General features: G+C 37.7%; 1 protein-coding gene across 1 annotated transcript in view; it reads right to left on the reverse strand.

Annotated features, from left to right (window-relative positions):
- Positions 1 to 17,977, reverse strand: part of Nyap2 (neuronal tyrosine-phosphorylated phosphoinositide-3-kinase adaptor 2) — a 235,869-nt gene that overhangs the window by 87,264 nt on the left and 130,628 nt on the right. The window contains exon 3 of the mRNA XM_027941643.2: positions 8,151 to 9,245. Within this exon, the coding sequence (XP_027797444.1) occupies positions 8,151 to 9,245 (1,095 nt within the window). The remainder of the gene's footprint in view (positions 1 to 8,150; positions 9,246 to 17,977) is intronic.

Genomic DNA, 17,977 nt, shown 5'->3' on the forward strand with positions numbered 1-17,977 from the left:
AGGAGTGAAACATTTAATTAACTTCACTTCCATCAACAAGCAACAATAATGAGTTTGCTTCAACCAATAAACATCATGTCCCACTATAGACACTTATTAAATTTGGGATTGCCATTACTTTATCAAATTCTGAAAAACAGGTTTTGTGTTTGTTTTTTTTTTTGTTTTTGTTTTTGTTTTTAATTTGGACAAGCTTTTAAATATTTTATTTCCAAAGCTCATGTTTACCTGGGCAACATACATTCAAGACCACCAGTGGTATCATAAGAGCTCCCCATATTTATGTAGTACCTTTCCTTCAAATAGGTTAAATGATTCATTTGAATGTGTTTTTTTTTTCTCTTAGTTATTTGAGTTCAATAATACAAAATGTTATCAGATTAGAATTCCTTCTTTACATTGTTTGTCTCTTACTTTCTTTAAAAAAAAATGCATCTTTTTTATCTCCAAATGTCAAAAAGGGATCAATTTTCACAGCTCATTCATTTGTGTAGAAACTGATGATGGCTGACTTCTTCAAAATGGTGCACATTTAAATGTTTGATGGTAATATTCTTTATATCTTTTTCCCCAATAAATCTGCCAGGAATAGCATGGTCATTCTTTTAAGTGTGCCACTTAAGGTCAAAAGCAATGAATTCAGCATTCTGCATAGCTCCATTTTTGCTGAATGACTGTATTGATTTCAATGTGATTTTTTTTTCTAATTCATAGAAGCTGATCATTTTTTCATTTAATGGTTGGTTAAACATTTCTCATATGGCTTTCTTCTTCTCAAGTTCAATAGCCTTCTCTAGTCACTATATCTATTAATTCAGCTAGTTCAATAAATATTTATCATACTTTGAGTAAGACTGCATTGGACCACTTGTTACAAGAAGAAACATGATGAAAAGATGTGGGACTGTCCTCCCAGGTTCTTTGTCTTAAGGACAAATAAAATAAAACTAGTTTTACAACATGTCAGAATAAGTTTCATATCACTGTAGAAGTACGAAGAAAGCATACAAAGAAAACAGCATATGGAAAACTCAGTGGAGTTGGTAGACTCTGAGCTGGAATTTAAAATTAGACTGTTATTGTTTTATGAAATTTGGGGAAGTCCTTTCAACAAGAAAGAAAACATCAGATAGAAATCCAAGGAGACAGGAAGCTTGTCTGAGGATTTACAGATCAACCATTAATCCACAGAAGAACCACAAAGGGTAGAAGATGAGATTCAGGGTTTTATTACCTGATATTTCATTTGAAATGTGAGAAAACTGAGGCACTGTGAACTGACTCATCCACGGTCTCAAAGCCTATTCAGGGCTAAGCCTAGTTGGAAACCACCTCTTTTAGACTTCTAGGTCACATGGAGTTAGAATGTAGGACATCCATAATATGGTGTGGTAGGAAACCCCTCACCTAGACCCAATATTTAGTTAATTGTAGATGTCAAAGTGTTGAGAGTTCATGATAACAAATCAAAGTCAGAAATTAAGTTTCTTTTTTCTGCTAATTGTACAGGAGGAAAAGAAATCAGTTTTAGTGTATTTTTGTGTGTGTAAAATTAAATATAACTGAGGGAATCTCGTTTTTTTTTTTTAAAAGACTGAGGTAGATTTATTTCTGAATTGAAAATGTTCCTGCATTTTAAAAATCTAAAGCAGGGAAGGTTCTTCTTAATGGAGAGAATTGCTGATTAAATTGCTGACAAGAAACTGCACTTAAAGATTCAGCAGCCAGAGAACATAAACACAGGGGATAAACACGTCTCCCTGCATCAATCAAAGACAGCTGCAGTCTACCCCCCAGAAAGGTGAGCAATTATTTATGAAATTATGTCTTCTTCAGTGATTCTATATTGCAATTCTAGGAGAAACTGAATGAGAAAAACAGACAATGTCATGGTCCCAATTAACCAAGGAGTCACAAGCATTTTCAAAATCAAGGAATTTTACTTATACTCAATTTAACCTCATTATCCCAAACAGAAATTTCTTTAGCTTTTAAAGAAAAAAAAAAAAAGACTAATCAAATTGGCCAGTTTATTCTTGGGGAGCTATATTTAAAAAAATAAAATAAAATTAGGGTCTGCTTCCATCAACTACAAAGGTCTAAGGGGAAATGAAATGGTGCTGGAAAGCATTTACAAAGAGCCTTTTTGAAGTTCTCGTGTTTGTTTTACCTGAGTCCATTTCTAGATGGGTCTTACAAGGGCTCTCACTGCCTTTGAGCACTGGATGGTGTTTTTGATTGATGGATTCATTTTTCCTCTGGGGTGACCATGGGCTCTCTATCGTGTAGCTGTGACTGAAATACAAGCAGTCAAGACAAAAGCCCTACATTTCTAGGATGGACTTTCGTAGTGGGAGGTCAGTATTGAAAATCTGACAGAGCAAAGGTACCTGCACAAATATTCTTATGTTGTACTTAAGGCATTGAGATCTGCACTCACTCACATCTCTTCACCCACATCATTTAGGTGATTTTTGAGGCCCACTGGAGAGACCACATGCCTTCAGGCACAGCTCCGAAGCGTGGGGTCCAGATGTGATTGAAGTGACTGACATATTCCAAAGTGAGTTTTGGTGGATGCTGCAAAGAGTTACTACCTCCTTCCTATTTTGATGTCAGTTACTAATTAGATCAAGTCATTTACACAGATTTGGTTTCTTCTTATTAAGCAGACACCCTTGGAAGTGGTAACATCATGAGCCCTTCAAGTTTCAATGACAGATGGTGGATTTAATGACAATAAGACAGGAAAAGAAATTCAAAGATTGATCAAGTATAGATCAAGTATCAATAAGACAAGAAACTGAAATTAAATAATCTGGTTCAAATCCCAGATCTACTGCCTGTATGACTCTGGACAAGTTGTTCCTCAGTTTCTCTAATCTTTAAAATACACATTTAATATGACATACTGTCATATTAAATGTGTATTTTAAAGGATATCTTTGCCTCCGAGTGTTGTTAGGAGGACAAAATGCATGCACATAAATATTTAGTGATGTCATTAAAGTAGTGTTTAAAAGAAGGTGTCCATGTCACCAGAGTTAGTTAAATAGTGAACATCCCAGGCTCCATCCACTAAGCTCCTCACTGAACTATCTCTGATAAGACCCAGGAACCAATATTGTTAACAATATCTGGGTGAATGTGATACAAGAGGTCTTTGGGTCAATCACCCACATTTTCTATGTCATTTGTCTATCATGATTTAAACTATGTGAGGAATTTCTCTGTAATCTGAAAATGTCCCCAAGGTCCAGGCCTAAAAGCAACATCAAAACCCAGTTTGTGGCTTGATTTCCAGTCTGTGTTGCTAGAAAGTGCCTTGCTAAGGCAGGAAACAGTTTGAGGCCACAGTGTGGCCTAAAAGTCTAAAGCCTGGGAGGCAACCAGGAAACAGCAAGAGAGGGTTCCTGAAAGGGTAGCATCTTTACCTAAAATGTTTAACAAAACTAACAGGACTTAGTCCTACCAGGCCTTCTGGAATTCCCTTCAAGGTATCCTTGGAGATCTCATCAGGCGTTTTTCTGAATATAGATATAAAGGGAGTTATATAATAATATAACTCCTACCATCTTTGAAGAAACTCAGAGTTCCAGTGGTCCCAGCTCTATCCCCCAGCTCTGGTCAGGTGGCTCCAAGTCACCATGCGTCCACAAGTCCTGCTCCAAGCAAACATGCTTATTGGTGGGCTGTCACAGGATGAAGGTTCACCTGTTGTCCTTTGCCCCTGACAGTTCTAAAATTGTCATGTACAGTCTCCACTCTTCCCTTGGGCTTTTCGACACCTGACTTTGTCCTGCCCACTCTATGGGAACACCTGCTTTCACAGGAAAGGAAAGGAGGTAAGGAAAGTCCTTAACTATTTTACTAAATTCCAATGAACATAAGTATTAAGTAGACTAAGCAAAATGTTGTAGATGTCCCTAAAATAAACCAAAAATCTTTACATGTTTCCCAGAGCAGCTTACTTTGGGGGAAGCTGATATTTCTAATCTCTCAGTGTGAATCCAGGAAGTTCACTTGCGACTCAATAGTGGGTTAAAGTAGGCTTTAAAAGTAAAGCTCACACAGTCTCTACACTGGAGTCCACATACTTAACTAGTTGAGAGACTCCTAGGACAAGTCTGAGTACCTGGTTTCTTGGTCCCCTGGTGATGAATTGGGTGATATTACAATGAAGAAAAGGGTAAAAAGGGGAGCAAGTCTAGATGCATCAATAACACCACCAGCAAGAAAGGAGGTGGGGAAACCATAAGAAACAGACATAAGAATTTAATTTAAATGGCAGAAATAGGCTACTGGGCTCTAATACCTCAAGAAGCCCTGGGGCTGTTTAACACTGAATCTCCTCCTTACCAATGACTTGAACAATGACAGCCTCCAAGGAGGGTGTCTGAGACACCTTGCTACACACTTTGCATTAGCACATAGTAGGCACACAACTATCAGAACAATGAACCTGAATTATCAAGAGAACTACAGCATAGTAAGAGACTCTTCATTTTCTAAAAAATGGGACAATGCATCCTGTATAAAAACAGATATTATACAGTATGTCATATTAAATGTATATTAAATGTGTATTTTAAAGGATATCTTTGCCGTACCAGTGTAGGGAAGCAGCACCCAGTAAGAGGTGATTAGGGAGGAGGCTCTGCTTAATGAGTGGACTTAGCCATTTTCACAGGTGTGGGTTAGTTATCCTGAGAGCAGATTTGTATAAAAGTGAGTTTGGCTCTGTGTTGCTCTCTTGCTTTCACCCTCCCTTGTCCTTCCACCTTCAACCACGGGAAGAGGCAGCACAAAGGTCCTTCTGGGTGCTGGCCATACTCTTGGACCTTCCAGCCTCCAAAACCATGAACCAAATAACTCTCTGATTTTATGGATCAGTCTCAGGTATTCTATTATAGTAGCAAAAAATGTACTAAGATGAGAAAAAAAAGAGAAGGTTTCCTCTTTTTTTTTTTCCATTTGGTCCTGCATATTTATTTTTCATGGCACATGATTTATTAAAATAAAGTGTCCCATTCATGACTTACATGTTCAAAGATTCAAATCAAATCATAAAGGATACATAAAATAAAAAGATGTATAAGGAGGGTAAACAAAATGGGTCAAAAAATATTGTCACTTAGGTTTTCAAAAAACATATTTGTACCTGGCCTACTTCTTAGGAGGACACAAATATCTACAGTAGCAACATATGAGTTGTATCACTACTTGTATGTGTCACATAATCCATCTCTCTGCACAAATTTAAAAATACATTGATAACCAAATAAAAGAAAAATTATTATAAAGATTATCAAATGTCCTGATTTAATTAACATTATAATATTGCAACAACCAGGGAAAAGCTGATTTCCATAACAATTAATATGAAGATCATATTTAGAAAATTGTGAAGCAAAATGGAATTTATTCATAATTTACCATTTTTGTCTTATTCTCTTTCATAATGCCCAGTAATAATCGTGACCTTTTAAATATAAAAATATCACATTAGGTGTGCCTTTTATAGATTATTAAAAATAATAATAGAAGGTATAAATTTTGAGATTGATTATTTCAGCTAAAACAAAGATTATATTTGTTTCAGGCAGAATGCCAGGAAGTTATCAAAATTGACTTTTCCAAAAAGCAAAGGTAGACTGAATGAACAGGGGACATACCCTGTTCACTTTTATCCATGAAATGTAAACAAAAAATTCTGAAACGTTAAAAAAAATGAAACTCAAGAATTATGAATAAAATACTATTTCTTGTCACTTATTCTGACCCTAAGGTATCAACAGGTATCCTATCAGGCAAGAAAAACAGGAAAGAGTTGTATCACTGAGTATACTATGAGAGCAATTAGGAGTTAATGCTCAGTTATCTGAGGTTTTAGTCCAATCTTTTACATTTGAGAATGTTTCTGAGCTTGCCTATGATTTTGTTAGTATCTGATGGCATCTATTTTCCTCTGAAGTCAAAAGAAAGTAATGCTTGGATTATTCATATGTACTATCTGTGTTTTTCCTCCCTCTCACTTACATAAATTAATATACCAATGCTAATGTAACTCAGGGCAAGCCACTTCTCTAAAGGGTTGATACGTGGTTAATAGTCCACGGGAAGGTTTCCAATCCTGAGCTCCCAAAAAGCTGTAAAGAATCTGGATCATGTTTCCATGTACAACCTTTGTTTTAGAAGCACATGGAGCTCTGAATAGAGGATTTTGTGACATACAGCCCATAGACTGATTCTAACAGATGGATTTTTCTAGAAATAACTTCATTAGTTAATCAATTCTTTTACATATACTTTTTCTAGCTAATTGGCATAACTGCCAGCTGGAGATGCTTAGAATTCTTCAAAGAAGCTGATAGGTAGGGTGAAATTAAATAGTTCCAACAATTCTAAGATAAAAATTCCATTAATTTCACACTAACAATTATGTATTTTAAAACAAAACATTTTTCTTCACCTGTTGCCTTTTATTCTAAAATACATACTTGATCTATATGAAAACCAAACCAATCAAGTTAAGGAAACTTTAAATTTTAATAAATTTTCTAGACCAGGTTTCCCAACGTTTATACTGTCTTTATTGTGGATCAGATAATCTTTTATTTATTTATTTATTTATTTATTTATCTATCTGTTTGCCTATTTATTAATTTATTTTTGTGTGTATGTGTACTATTTCATGGATAACCGGCTTTATTAGATGCCATTAGCACTCCTATTTTGACAACCCAACAATGTTCCTAGTCATAGCCAAATATCCCTGTTTTCAGGGCAAAACTGTCTTCACTATTGCTCTAGAAAGAGATTGCTCCTAGCTTTAAATTCAAGTCTTAAAATAATTTGAAACAACTTTTTGTATGTCTATATAAAGGTAAATCCAGGCATGCCTAGAGCATTAGAAAGTGCTGCCTTTAGACAAGTACAATGTTTGGGGGATAATTATTTAAGTAGCTAATGCTTTCATAAATCTCTCAAGGTAAAAGAAAAAAGTGAATAAAAGACAGAAAAAGTGGCTTATAACTACAAATCAATATTAACTGAGAATGCTGTCATCACCATTATCATCAAAAACTATTAAAGATCTCTTTTCCTTTAAGGAAAGTCCTCAGTATGACTGTATTAATAGATAAAAAATATCATGAGGTAGGATCATTTGAGGTGTAAATAATTAATTATCCCTTGAGTTGTGTAAGACATTTTTAAGAAGTTAGTGTAACTTAAGAAATTAGACATGGAGAAAATGGACCTGGATCTATTTTGAATTTACTGTGTACTTGTAATTTATTTAGGGCTTATAAAAGGGTTATTCATTTAGATAGAGAAGTTTTCTGGTATTTAAAGTAAGTGGTCAAAGTAGCATTTATAGTGATTTTTCTGCATCTATCAATAGATCCAGGAAGAGTACCATAAAATATAAGATGTGAATTAATATGGCTTTTAAAAGGAAAGCAATGAGTATGTTCTGGTTTACAGTGACTCAAAGAATAAAACAACACATAGTATGCAGAGATGATCTTCCTATGTTAAAAAAAAGTTCTAAATTCTATCCAAATTGCTTTCTTTTCCACAAGGTTTTTTTTTTTTTTATACAGACTTAAATATTAAATAAAGGGTAAGTTGTAAAATTTAATAATTCAATATGTGATTAATTTTTCCTATAAAATCAAGATTTTTATCTAGAAATTCCACAATTAGAACCAATTGTATTCTAAGCTTTTATAATTATGTCAGAGTGAATCCTATTGTCATGTATAACAAAACAAAACAAAATACTAAAACTCCCTCCCACCAAAAAGAATCCATAGTAGTCTTTGCTTTCTCTGTTAAACTTTTGAGACCCACTGTTAGAATTTAGATTTTACACTTTCTTTTCTTTGAAAAAAAAAAAAATCCCTCTTCACTTTACATAGGATATTATATTGTGCAAATTGCCATTTTTCATTCTTTCCATCCATATTCAGAATACCCCATTTTGTTTAGAATGCCAAAAGCAAAATAGTGCATTTTGCATTTTGACATTTGAACTAAAAGGACCAAACAGCCTGCTCTGGGCGCTTTACTTGCATGCTAGGGGCCTGCTGTGTTTCTGGGTCATGCACCAGACTTTCTGGCTCACGTGGACTTTGCACACTTACTTTCTGCTGGCTCCTTGGAACGTCGGCCACTGGACGACTTCCTCAGCAGGCTGCGTCCTGAGGTAAAGAGGCTGGTGAGTTCTTCCAAAGGACTCGTGGGTGTTCTGGACCTAGAGCCACTCTGAGCCGCCCCGTAGGTGTTCACCGCAGCGTTGACCATCTTGGCCCCATCTTGCGACACGGGTCTGGGGGTGGAATGAGGCACTGAGGGAGAGCTCCTGGAGAGGCTTCCTGAATGCACGGCGTCGTAGGGGGGAGGCCTCTTGAGGCTCAGCGGGGTCAGGGACCTGCCCATGCTGACAGGCGAGGGTGAGGTGGAGTGACTTTTAGGGTAGCCATGGGGAGACTGCGTTCGGTACAAAGTGGAAGGAGGCGGCGGGGACGAGGAGAGCACAGACGTGGCAGAGGCAGGTCCCAGGGCTCCTGGCTGGTCCTTCTCCAGTTTCGAGTGGCCGGAGGTGTGAGATGGCAGGGAGGATGGAGAGGCTCCCGCGGACTGTTTCATGTAAGACACATTTTCCAACACGGGAAGCTTGGTGACTTCCAGCGGGGTTAGTGGAGACTCGTCGGAATTGGGGGAGCAGTGCACAGGGGCTGGCGGGAACACCAGCAGAGGGGGTCTGTGAGACAGCAAGTTAGGAAAGGGCGGGGGGATGTCACAAAGCAAACCCTTAGGAGTACATGGCACTGAGGACTTGGCGAAGTCCAAGTCAGGCACCGTGGGAGTAGCACACTGCGAAGAACAACTGTGATGGTCAAAGTCGCCTTTGGAATCTTGGCCTAAGTCGTCGAAAATGGGGTATTTCATTTCCTCGTAGACGGCCTCGCTCTGGTCGTCGTCCTCTCTCCTGAAGTCTCTGAGAATGTTCCCCACCATCTCGATGTACACGGGCTCCTCCTCCTCAGGGTCTCCTGCCGGGGTGCTGACCTGGGACAGGGAGGAGTCCCGAGGCAGCGATGTCCTCCTGGGCCCGTGCTTTTTGATGTACGTTTCATCGAAGGACGTGCTAAGCTGAGTGTTTGGGTTCCGTTTAGGTTTCGGAGGGGGAATCTTCTTTGAATATTCATCACTGTGGGGTCTTGGTTTGGCAGACACTAAAAGAACAACAACAACAAAAATAGTAAAGTAGATGAATACAATAGGAAAGCTTTCCAAAATGACTCCTATTGTTATTTATTGCTATAAATTTGATGGGAGGAAGAGCCAACTTCATTTCTAGCTTGAGGCTTAGACTAAAAATCAACCTTAGAATCAAATGTTTCCCATATTTAGAAAGAGATGATGGCAGAACATTATGGTTTAGATGTCAGGTCTCTCCCCAGAGCTCCTGTGTTAAGGCAGGAAGTGAAATGATTAAATTGGGAGAGCTGAAACCAATTGTGTGTTAGTCTACTTGAAGGATTAATGATTCATTGATTGAAAGGTGGTCACTCTAGGCATGTGAGGTGTGGCTGGAAGAAACGGGGCACTGTATATGCCTTAGAGATTATATATTTTGCCCCTGGTTCCCCATGTTCTTCCTTTGCTTCCTGGCTGCCATTAGCTGCATAACTTTCTTCCATCACAAGGTTCTGCCTCATCTTGAGCCCAGAGCAATGAAGTTAGCCAACCAGGGACCGAACCTCTGAAACCTTGAGCTCAAAATAAACTTTTCCTCCTCTCAGTTGTTCACATCAGGTATTTGGTCAGAGCTATAAAAATGACTAACAAACAGAATAAGAATTATCATCTTCAGACTAATTAATACTCCAATGCCAATAAATACATTAACGTCAGGAGTATTCACCTGAGTTGGAATTTCTAAATAGAAACTTCAGATGAAGCTTGTTGCATGACAGCAATCACAAACCTCATAAAAACTGCAAGGATTGAGAAAGAAATAGAATTTTTAAAATCTAGTGTGTATAAGCACAAATGTTCACAAAAATACCATAGACATTGAGCCCTTTGACTGATATGGCTGTTCCCATGATCACATCTTGCTTTCATTTAGGATAAACATTTCCTAGCCTGCTAGACTTACTTAATCTCTGTCTTGGTTCAAATAAATAGCTTCTATGAAGATGGATTTGATACTTTAGGGGAAATTGATGTAAAAATCTTATGAGGCTAGACAAGTTAATCTCTAAATCTCCAGGTATTGTTGATTATGGTGTATTTGTCTGGTTTTGTTCATAAGATCTTGTATGATATCCTAAATGCTGTCTTGGAGAAACTTTATTAGATATGTTCGGATGACACATCAGAACTTCCTGGAGAATTTTAAAAGAGGAACCCAGGGAATGACGCAAAAATCTTCAAGAATAACTACTGAAAATTCATAGCAGATGTGTGTACTAGTGCATCTCACTGCCTGCTGGAAGCCCCCTCTTTGGACAGAACATACACTTTTGGCATCATCCAGTTAGGTGGAACAAGCTGACAAATGTCTGTGACTGGAATCAATTGTTTAGCATGCAGGGAAGGCACTGGAGTCTTGTTATTATCTCATTAACTCATTGTGTTGATATGTGATTATAATGATTATCATCATTATGCAATGTGACAGAATGTAGCTGCTTACACTAGATGGTAGAACACAGTGGAAGTTGACAGTTTAACTTATAGGTGCTAACCTTAGGGAAATAATTAGTCTTCCCCACTGTTTTCATCCTAAAGAGCGGAGTCTCAAGGCATAAATCAGGAAACTATTAAGCTCCCCTTTGTTTTTTTTCAAGTAGCATATGACTTGTGGCCCAGGAGAAGAAAGTGCTTAAGGATTAGTTAGGTGACTACTGTATGCATCATTCATGCCTATAACAAGATGGAAACCATTAAATATTCTAGCAGTGACTATTTCACTTGATTTTAATGATTTCAAATATTCTGTTTCATCATGGCTATGATGATACTCAGTACAATCAAACAACTTTTGAAGAGAAAAACTTTTAATGTATCTAGACTTTTCCTTTAGCCTATACTAGCAAATATTTTGATGTCATTTCCAAGGGGGCTAGAGCAATGAAGTCCTTTAGTGTCCAAAGTAAGTTCCTAGAGACATAATGAGGTGAAAACTATTCAGTTAATTCATTTTTAGGAAGAAGAAAAGCAACCAAAGATCTTCCCTACAAAACTAGTAGCATCCATTTACTAGTTTTGAAATCTATGGAGTACATTAATTTTCACATAATTTAAATAAGTCATCAGATTATATACAAAATTATGAGTTGGAGTTATGAGATGGAATAGAGTAAAACTATATATCAATGAAGATGATTGGCTTAGCAATGAAAGAATTTTGAAAGGATCAGGATTAAGAGGGGGAAAAAATAACACCTAGACCATTCTTTAAAACTTGTTTCCTGTCATCCTTAACCATAAAAAATCACTCTAAATTAAGAAACTCAGACTCTGAGAAAATAGTTGCCACTATTTAGTTGTTGAATGGTGTGTGGTAGGATGGGTTTCTAGAGAAGAGGAGTTTGAGTAGTGAGGTGCTCTGAATAGATGGTTAACCTGAGTCTAAGAATTAAGGTGTGTTCTCCATAAGATTAATAACTCCCATGTATGGGAGCAATCATATTTAGAATGTGATTTTCATTATTCTTTCTTAAGTTATAAGTCATCAATGGTAGATCTGGGTGTAGTGTGGTATTCATGGAAGCAGCATTAGTTGCACAAGCCTGAAGACAAAGTTTCTCTTTCCCACAGAGATTAGAAGATGGCCTTGGAGTGGGTAAGACCAATGCTGGGGGTCGTATGCAAACTGTGAGCAAATGACACTTCATTTTATTTGCCAAAATAAACAGAGAACAAATGTGTGTGGGGGTAAACCTTTCATATCTATGAAATTATTGGAGATTCCCACCCCCCCCCCCCTCCGCAATACAGCATACTCAGAATTACGGTAGAAATAATAAGAAAGAGTCTGGGCAAACAATTTATACTGTCAGGTCAATTTCAATGTCAAACCAATTATAGATATTGTCTGTAAGGAAAACCAAATACACTTTAGGACTCTTATGGTGACTGTGAGATGATCAAAGTTGACAGTTGCTATTGACCAAATTGTGTTCCTCCTCCCAATAACAACAACAAATAAAATTAATTTGTTGAAGCCCTAACCCTCAATATGAGGCATTTGGAGATGGAGACTTGGGAGATAATTAGGTTCAAATGAGGTCATGAGAATGGGGCTCTCATGATGTGATTATAAGGAAAATCTCCCACCGCTGCCATGTTGGAACACAGAGAGAAGATATTCAGTCCACATGCAATAGCCCACCCCAGAAATCAACCATGCTAGCATCTTGATTCTGGACTTGTAGCCTCAAGAACTAAGAAATAATGCATTCCTGAAGTTTAAATTAACCACTTATTTTATTGCAAGTGCCTGAGCCAAGTAAATAGTGTGCTTACTGCACCTTATGTTAAGACCCTTTACAGTAGGAAAATAAGAACCTGCTTTAATTTCATTGTGTGGTATTGGAATGCTTCGACTGGTTTTGTTATTTTAGGAATTACCACAACTCTCCTAGGCAGCCTTTTGAATATCTCTTGTCCCTGTCCCTGCCTCCTGCAAAAATGTCACAGGGTACATTCTAGCTGCAAACAGACATGTTCTTACCCTCCAAGAGCCCCCTTTCACTATGTGACCTGTTATTCTGATTCTTCTTGATCTGACTCTCCAGCCAGTCTCTAAGTTGTGTCAAGGCATCTAGTGCTTAAATCTGACCCACTTTCTTGAGGTTTGTCATCTGGGGTGTCGTTTGCTTTGGCATTCTTCCTCCATGTTCCACTGTGCTCTGCTCTTTGGCTCTCCACCAGCTGCGGTGATTCCCCAGCAGTCTTGCCCAGGGAACCCTCCACTACCGAGGCAACTCCTTCCCTCTTCCGGTCCCTGCTTGAAGAGCCACGTAATTCAAGCAGATCTTTTCCTGCTCCTTCTGTTTAGTATTAATCCAAATTTTGACATGAGAGAATCAGGATAGTTCAGAGAATAAAATGACAAGTAAATCACAGATGATTGATCCATCCCTTCAAGATGGATTAGGGAGCTTTTTGCCTTTACAAAATCTTCTTTTCACTACACATCCCCACTTTAAATCCTGTTTCTCTCTGAAAAGTCAAAACAGAAATTAATTTCTTTTCTAAACAATTACATTTTTTTCTCTTCATTTTCCCTGCATCATCTAGTTTTACCATGGTGTATATATTGGGTAAATAATTTGTGGAGAAATGAAAATGTGTTTCAACTCTCATATATGCTTTTTAGAAAGTTTCTCTATATAAGGAAAAGTCTGACTTTTTTTGGCTACCTTGTCCCATAATTTATTCTACTTCAAGCTCACTCTAGGCAATTAAAAAGTAAAGGAAAAAATCATTTTCAGATGAAGTTTTTTCATAAGATACTTAAAAATAGTCTTGAACTACATATGTACATACTAAAACACTGCTAATAAAAGACAATGAAAATTGCATTGCAAATTTCAACATTTAACTGAATTCAACCATAATGGAAAGGTGATTTTTATCACTCTTAAATGAATTCTAAATTATTTCTAATAAGCCCAAAGATAGAAGCAATAATTTCTGTTCAGCTCCAGAACACAAATTTTAATGCTTAAAATAGAATAATGAGAGTAGCATTGAATAAGCATAAAGTGACATTTTTGAAATGATGTATCTGAGCACAAAGGTTATGCATGGCTTTCAGTCATGCCTAGATGATCTGTCTTTCACAGTTAATTTTGGAAATTCAGCATGTCCTTTGTCAACCTATCTTTCAGAAATACAATTTTCTTATTAAAAAAAATGTAATGTGAAATCATGCTTTGGCATCTGACGGTGTTCTTCACCTAAGAGGTGAAAAAGAGACACGGTGCAGGTTGACTTTCACCCTCCTAGGAGACTCTGTGGCCACAGAATCCCAGAGTTTCAGAGTCTTATAGATTATCCAGCCTAAATTCCACATATGATGGGTAAACAGATATTAATTCCTAATCAACTTCATTTCTAAAGAAAATCGTATAACTTCAATTCAGTCCACTATACCCCTTGAAATATGGACACAATGAAGGAGGACCTATGTGATTCATTATTCTGTATTTGGCAGAAAGTATAATTTTAAATATATAATTTAAAATTCATTGTTCTGGTATATGGCAAAAAGGATAATTTCTCTCAGCCTAGACCATAAAAGTAGACCATAACTTTGTATATCTTGCTATAGAGATATATTTTAAGTCAGTAATACCAACTGGGAAATGTCAATCTATTGGAAGGAAATACTGTCCACATTGGGATGCTGGGAAATGATGGTTCTGAAGGTGAGAGACACATTTACCACTTTCAGCAGAACTGTGCTCACAATAACTCTCTTTTCACAACTCACAATTGCATGGATTTGAGGGATATTTTTATTTTCACAGTCACAAGCCCTACAGTACTGTCCACAGTTTTTTTTTTTTTTTTGTTTGTTTGTTTGTTTTTAAATTAAGATATTTGTTAAGGGATGGAAGTTGCAAACTCCCTTGGTCTGTTTACAGTAGGAACAAGAAAGTGTGATAATGTGCAAAAACAAGCAGGTTTGGAGTTGTGGGATCTGCACTGGGGTCCTGGATCTGGTGGTGGCAAAAATCAGAGAACTCAAATCAGTGTTTGGGTGGAACCATACTAACTCAGGCTTGGGACTGTAACAGCAAGGTGGTCTGAAGATTGAGTGGAACTGAAGGAGCTTCCATTTAAGCTCAAAGACCTGAGCTTCTCCACTTCACTCCAGGGGCATGAAATGGCAAATTACTTTGAAGAACATTTTTATTTACACTCATTTTGTTACATAGACAGTAAGGGAATCAGAATCATTGTTATTTGAACTTGTTATTTTAACTTACTAGTTGTAAAATAAAATTGGAGTCTATAACTTGCTTTTTAACATCCATTAAATGCCAGGTGAGTGACCCATAGCTGTAACCTCAGCTACTCTGGAGGCTGACACAGAAGAACCAAAGTTAGAGGCCTTGGGCAACTTAGTGAGGCTCTATGTCAAAATAAAATAAAATTTTCAAAAAGGGCTGGGAGTGTATCACAGTGTAGTGGTGTATTTCAGGGTCTCTCAGTGGTGTGCCTAGTGTGTGCAAGACCTGGGTTCTTCAAAGTTCCTAATAGAATTTACCCTGTGTCATGCCCCTCAAGTGAGGCACAGAAGGGAATAGAACCACATCTTTGAACTTAAGCCAGAGTTCCTTCAGTTCCACTCGACTTTCAAACTACACCGCTGAACCAGTCCCAACCCTGATTTTGTCTGGTTCTACCCAAACACTGTTTTGAGTTCTTCACTTTAATTGCCAGGAGATCCAGGACTGGAACAGAGGTCCTACAACTCCAAACCCACTCCATTTAGACCATTACCCCACTTTCTTGTTCCTACTGTAAATACCAAAATAAATATTTAAATAATAAATTAGAAAACATGAGTTCATTTCATGTGTCTTAGTCAGCTTCTCTTTGCTTGACCAAAAGATCTGACAAGAATAGCTCCAAGGAGGAAAAGTTTATTTGGGCTCCAGGTTTCAGAAGTTCCAGCCCATGTTCAGCTGACTCCATTGCTTTGTGTCTGAGGTGAGGAAATGTCATGGCAGGAGGGCACGGCAGAGGAAAGCAGCTCAGTTCATGAAAGCCAGGTAGGCAACAGAACTTTGCTTGCAAGGGACAAAATAATGAACCCCAAAGGCACTTCCTCAGTGATCTACTTCCTTCAGCCATGCCCTACCTGCCTACAGTTACCAGCTATTCATCCATTCAAATGATTATGCCTTGAATTGCAATAATCCTCTGATTAGGTTATAGCTCTCATAATTCACTCATTTCACTGTTGAACATTCCTGCGTTATCTCATATGGGAGCTTTTAGGGGACACCTCATACATAAATGATAGCAATGTGATAAGGGTAAAGTTTGTTTCTTGAAATCATAATTTATTTGTAAACATACAGAAACTCCCTGGGTCACATGTACTTCATATAGGTCACAAAGAGGAAAGCGTGGAGAACCCTAATCCAGAAAACTCGCTGACTCCAGTAATGGCGTCACCAGTTCTTTCTCTGCCCATATGTTTCCATTCAACCTGAGGTACAATCTTTTACTTCTCCCTTTGAATCTGCCAGCTTCCATCTTCTTCCAAAGGAAGCCAACCTCCATGTAAGAAGCCTAACTTCTCAGAGTTCACCAAACTCTGAGGAAGCCCAAGATGGCCATGGAGGAGAGAATCAAAAAGCAGAATTAATAATGAAAATGAATTTCCAGCCACATGTGAAATTTCACCCATATGACCCCAGTAAAGCTATCCCAGTCACCCTGAGGCCAGCTGTTTGTGTCCTTCCAGATTAGAGAGAAGACATTTTGCATCGGTGCAAGATCATCACCACTGTGTCCTGTTGTGTTCAACTCACACAATTACAAGAAAACACAGTCACTGCTTTTATGTCTCTAAATTTTGGGATGTTATGTAGTTATGGATACCTAAAACTAGTACCAGAGTATGGTGCTGCTATAACAAAAATCTAATACTTCAACATCAGCTTTGGGACTTGGTGAAGCAGATATTTGAAGACAATGAAAAGGCTATTGGGCAGCTACAAAGTTCATGAGTGTTTTATTCAGCTTTATCATTGCTGTGACCAAAAGACCTGATGAGAACAACTTTCAGCAGGAAAAGTTTATTTTGGGGCTTACAGTTTCAGAGCTCTCAGTCCATAGATAGCTGGCTCCATTCATCAGGGTTCAGGCTCAAGGTGGAGCTGAACATCATGGCGGGGGAATGTGGTGGAGGTAAGCAGCTGGAGAGATTGCACCAGAAGCAGAGAGAGAGAGCTCTCCTCACAGCACCCTCAGTGACCCACCTCCTCCAGCCATACCCTACCTGCCTTTGGTTACCACCCAGTTAATCCCTATAAGGGGATTTATTCACTGATTACATTAAGGTTTCCATAACCCAATCATTTCACCTCTAAACTTTCTTGCATTGTCTCACACATGAGCATTTGGGGTAGACCTAATATTTAAACCATAATAATGACAAAATTGCTATCAGAGCTTACAGAATGAGGAAAAACTGAGAAGACTGTTGTTTGTGGTAATGTAGAAAATACAAAATATACCTAGTGAGATTATGAACCTAACTAAGGAAAGTTCTGGAAAAATATTAAAAGTGAAAGTTGACTTGTTTTAAGGACGTGATAAAACATGATGAGAGAGAGAGGAGTTCTAAGGAAGGAACTTCTTTGTTCCCAAGCAGATAGGATGGGAAAGACCAGTTCCATGGAAGTACTTGCCTAGAAGCCTTCTCTGGGTAGCAAAAGATTTTAAAATAAAAAAATACAGCCTCAGGGTAAAGTCAGAATCAGTGCCCTACCACTAACGCATGGCCTGTGGTAAAAACCAAATTATGGGTATAGTTATAAGATCCCTTGTTGAGAACTCTGAAAGATTTAAGATAGTGAACCCTGGGCATTTAAGAATTTCTCCACTATTATGTATAACTATAATGCACTAATAAAAAAATTTAAAAAGTAGATTCCTACAAATGTCATTCTGAAACATTATCACCATATTATAAGTAGAGAGGGGCCTGTCCCAAAGCAATCTGTGGTTTTTTTCATCTAATGAAATGGAATATCATATGATTCATTGAAATTATAAAGGTGGTTTGCCAACTTTCACTAAAACAGAGAGAAGAAGTTCAAAACTTAAATAAAAAAAAATTGGGCCCCCAAATTTAGAAACACTACAAATGAGCTGAAAAAATCACTCACCTACAGATACAGGTCATTTCTTTGGGAAGAATGAT

Source organism: Marmota flaviventris, chromosome 11 (genome assembly GCF_047511675.1).
Source record: "Marmota flaviventris isolate mMarFla1 chromosome 11, mMarFla1.hap1, whole genome shotgun sequence".
Lineage (NCBI taxonomy): Eukaryota > Metazoa > Chordata > Mammalia > Rodentia > Sciuridae > Marmota > Marmota flaviventris.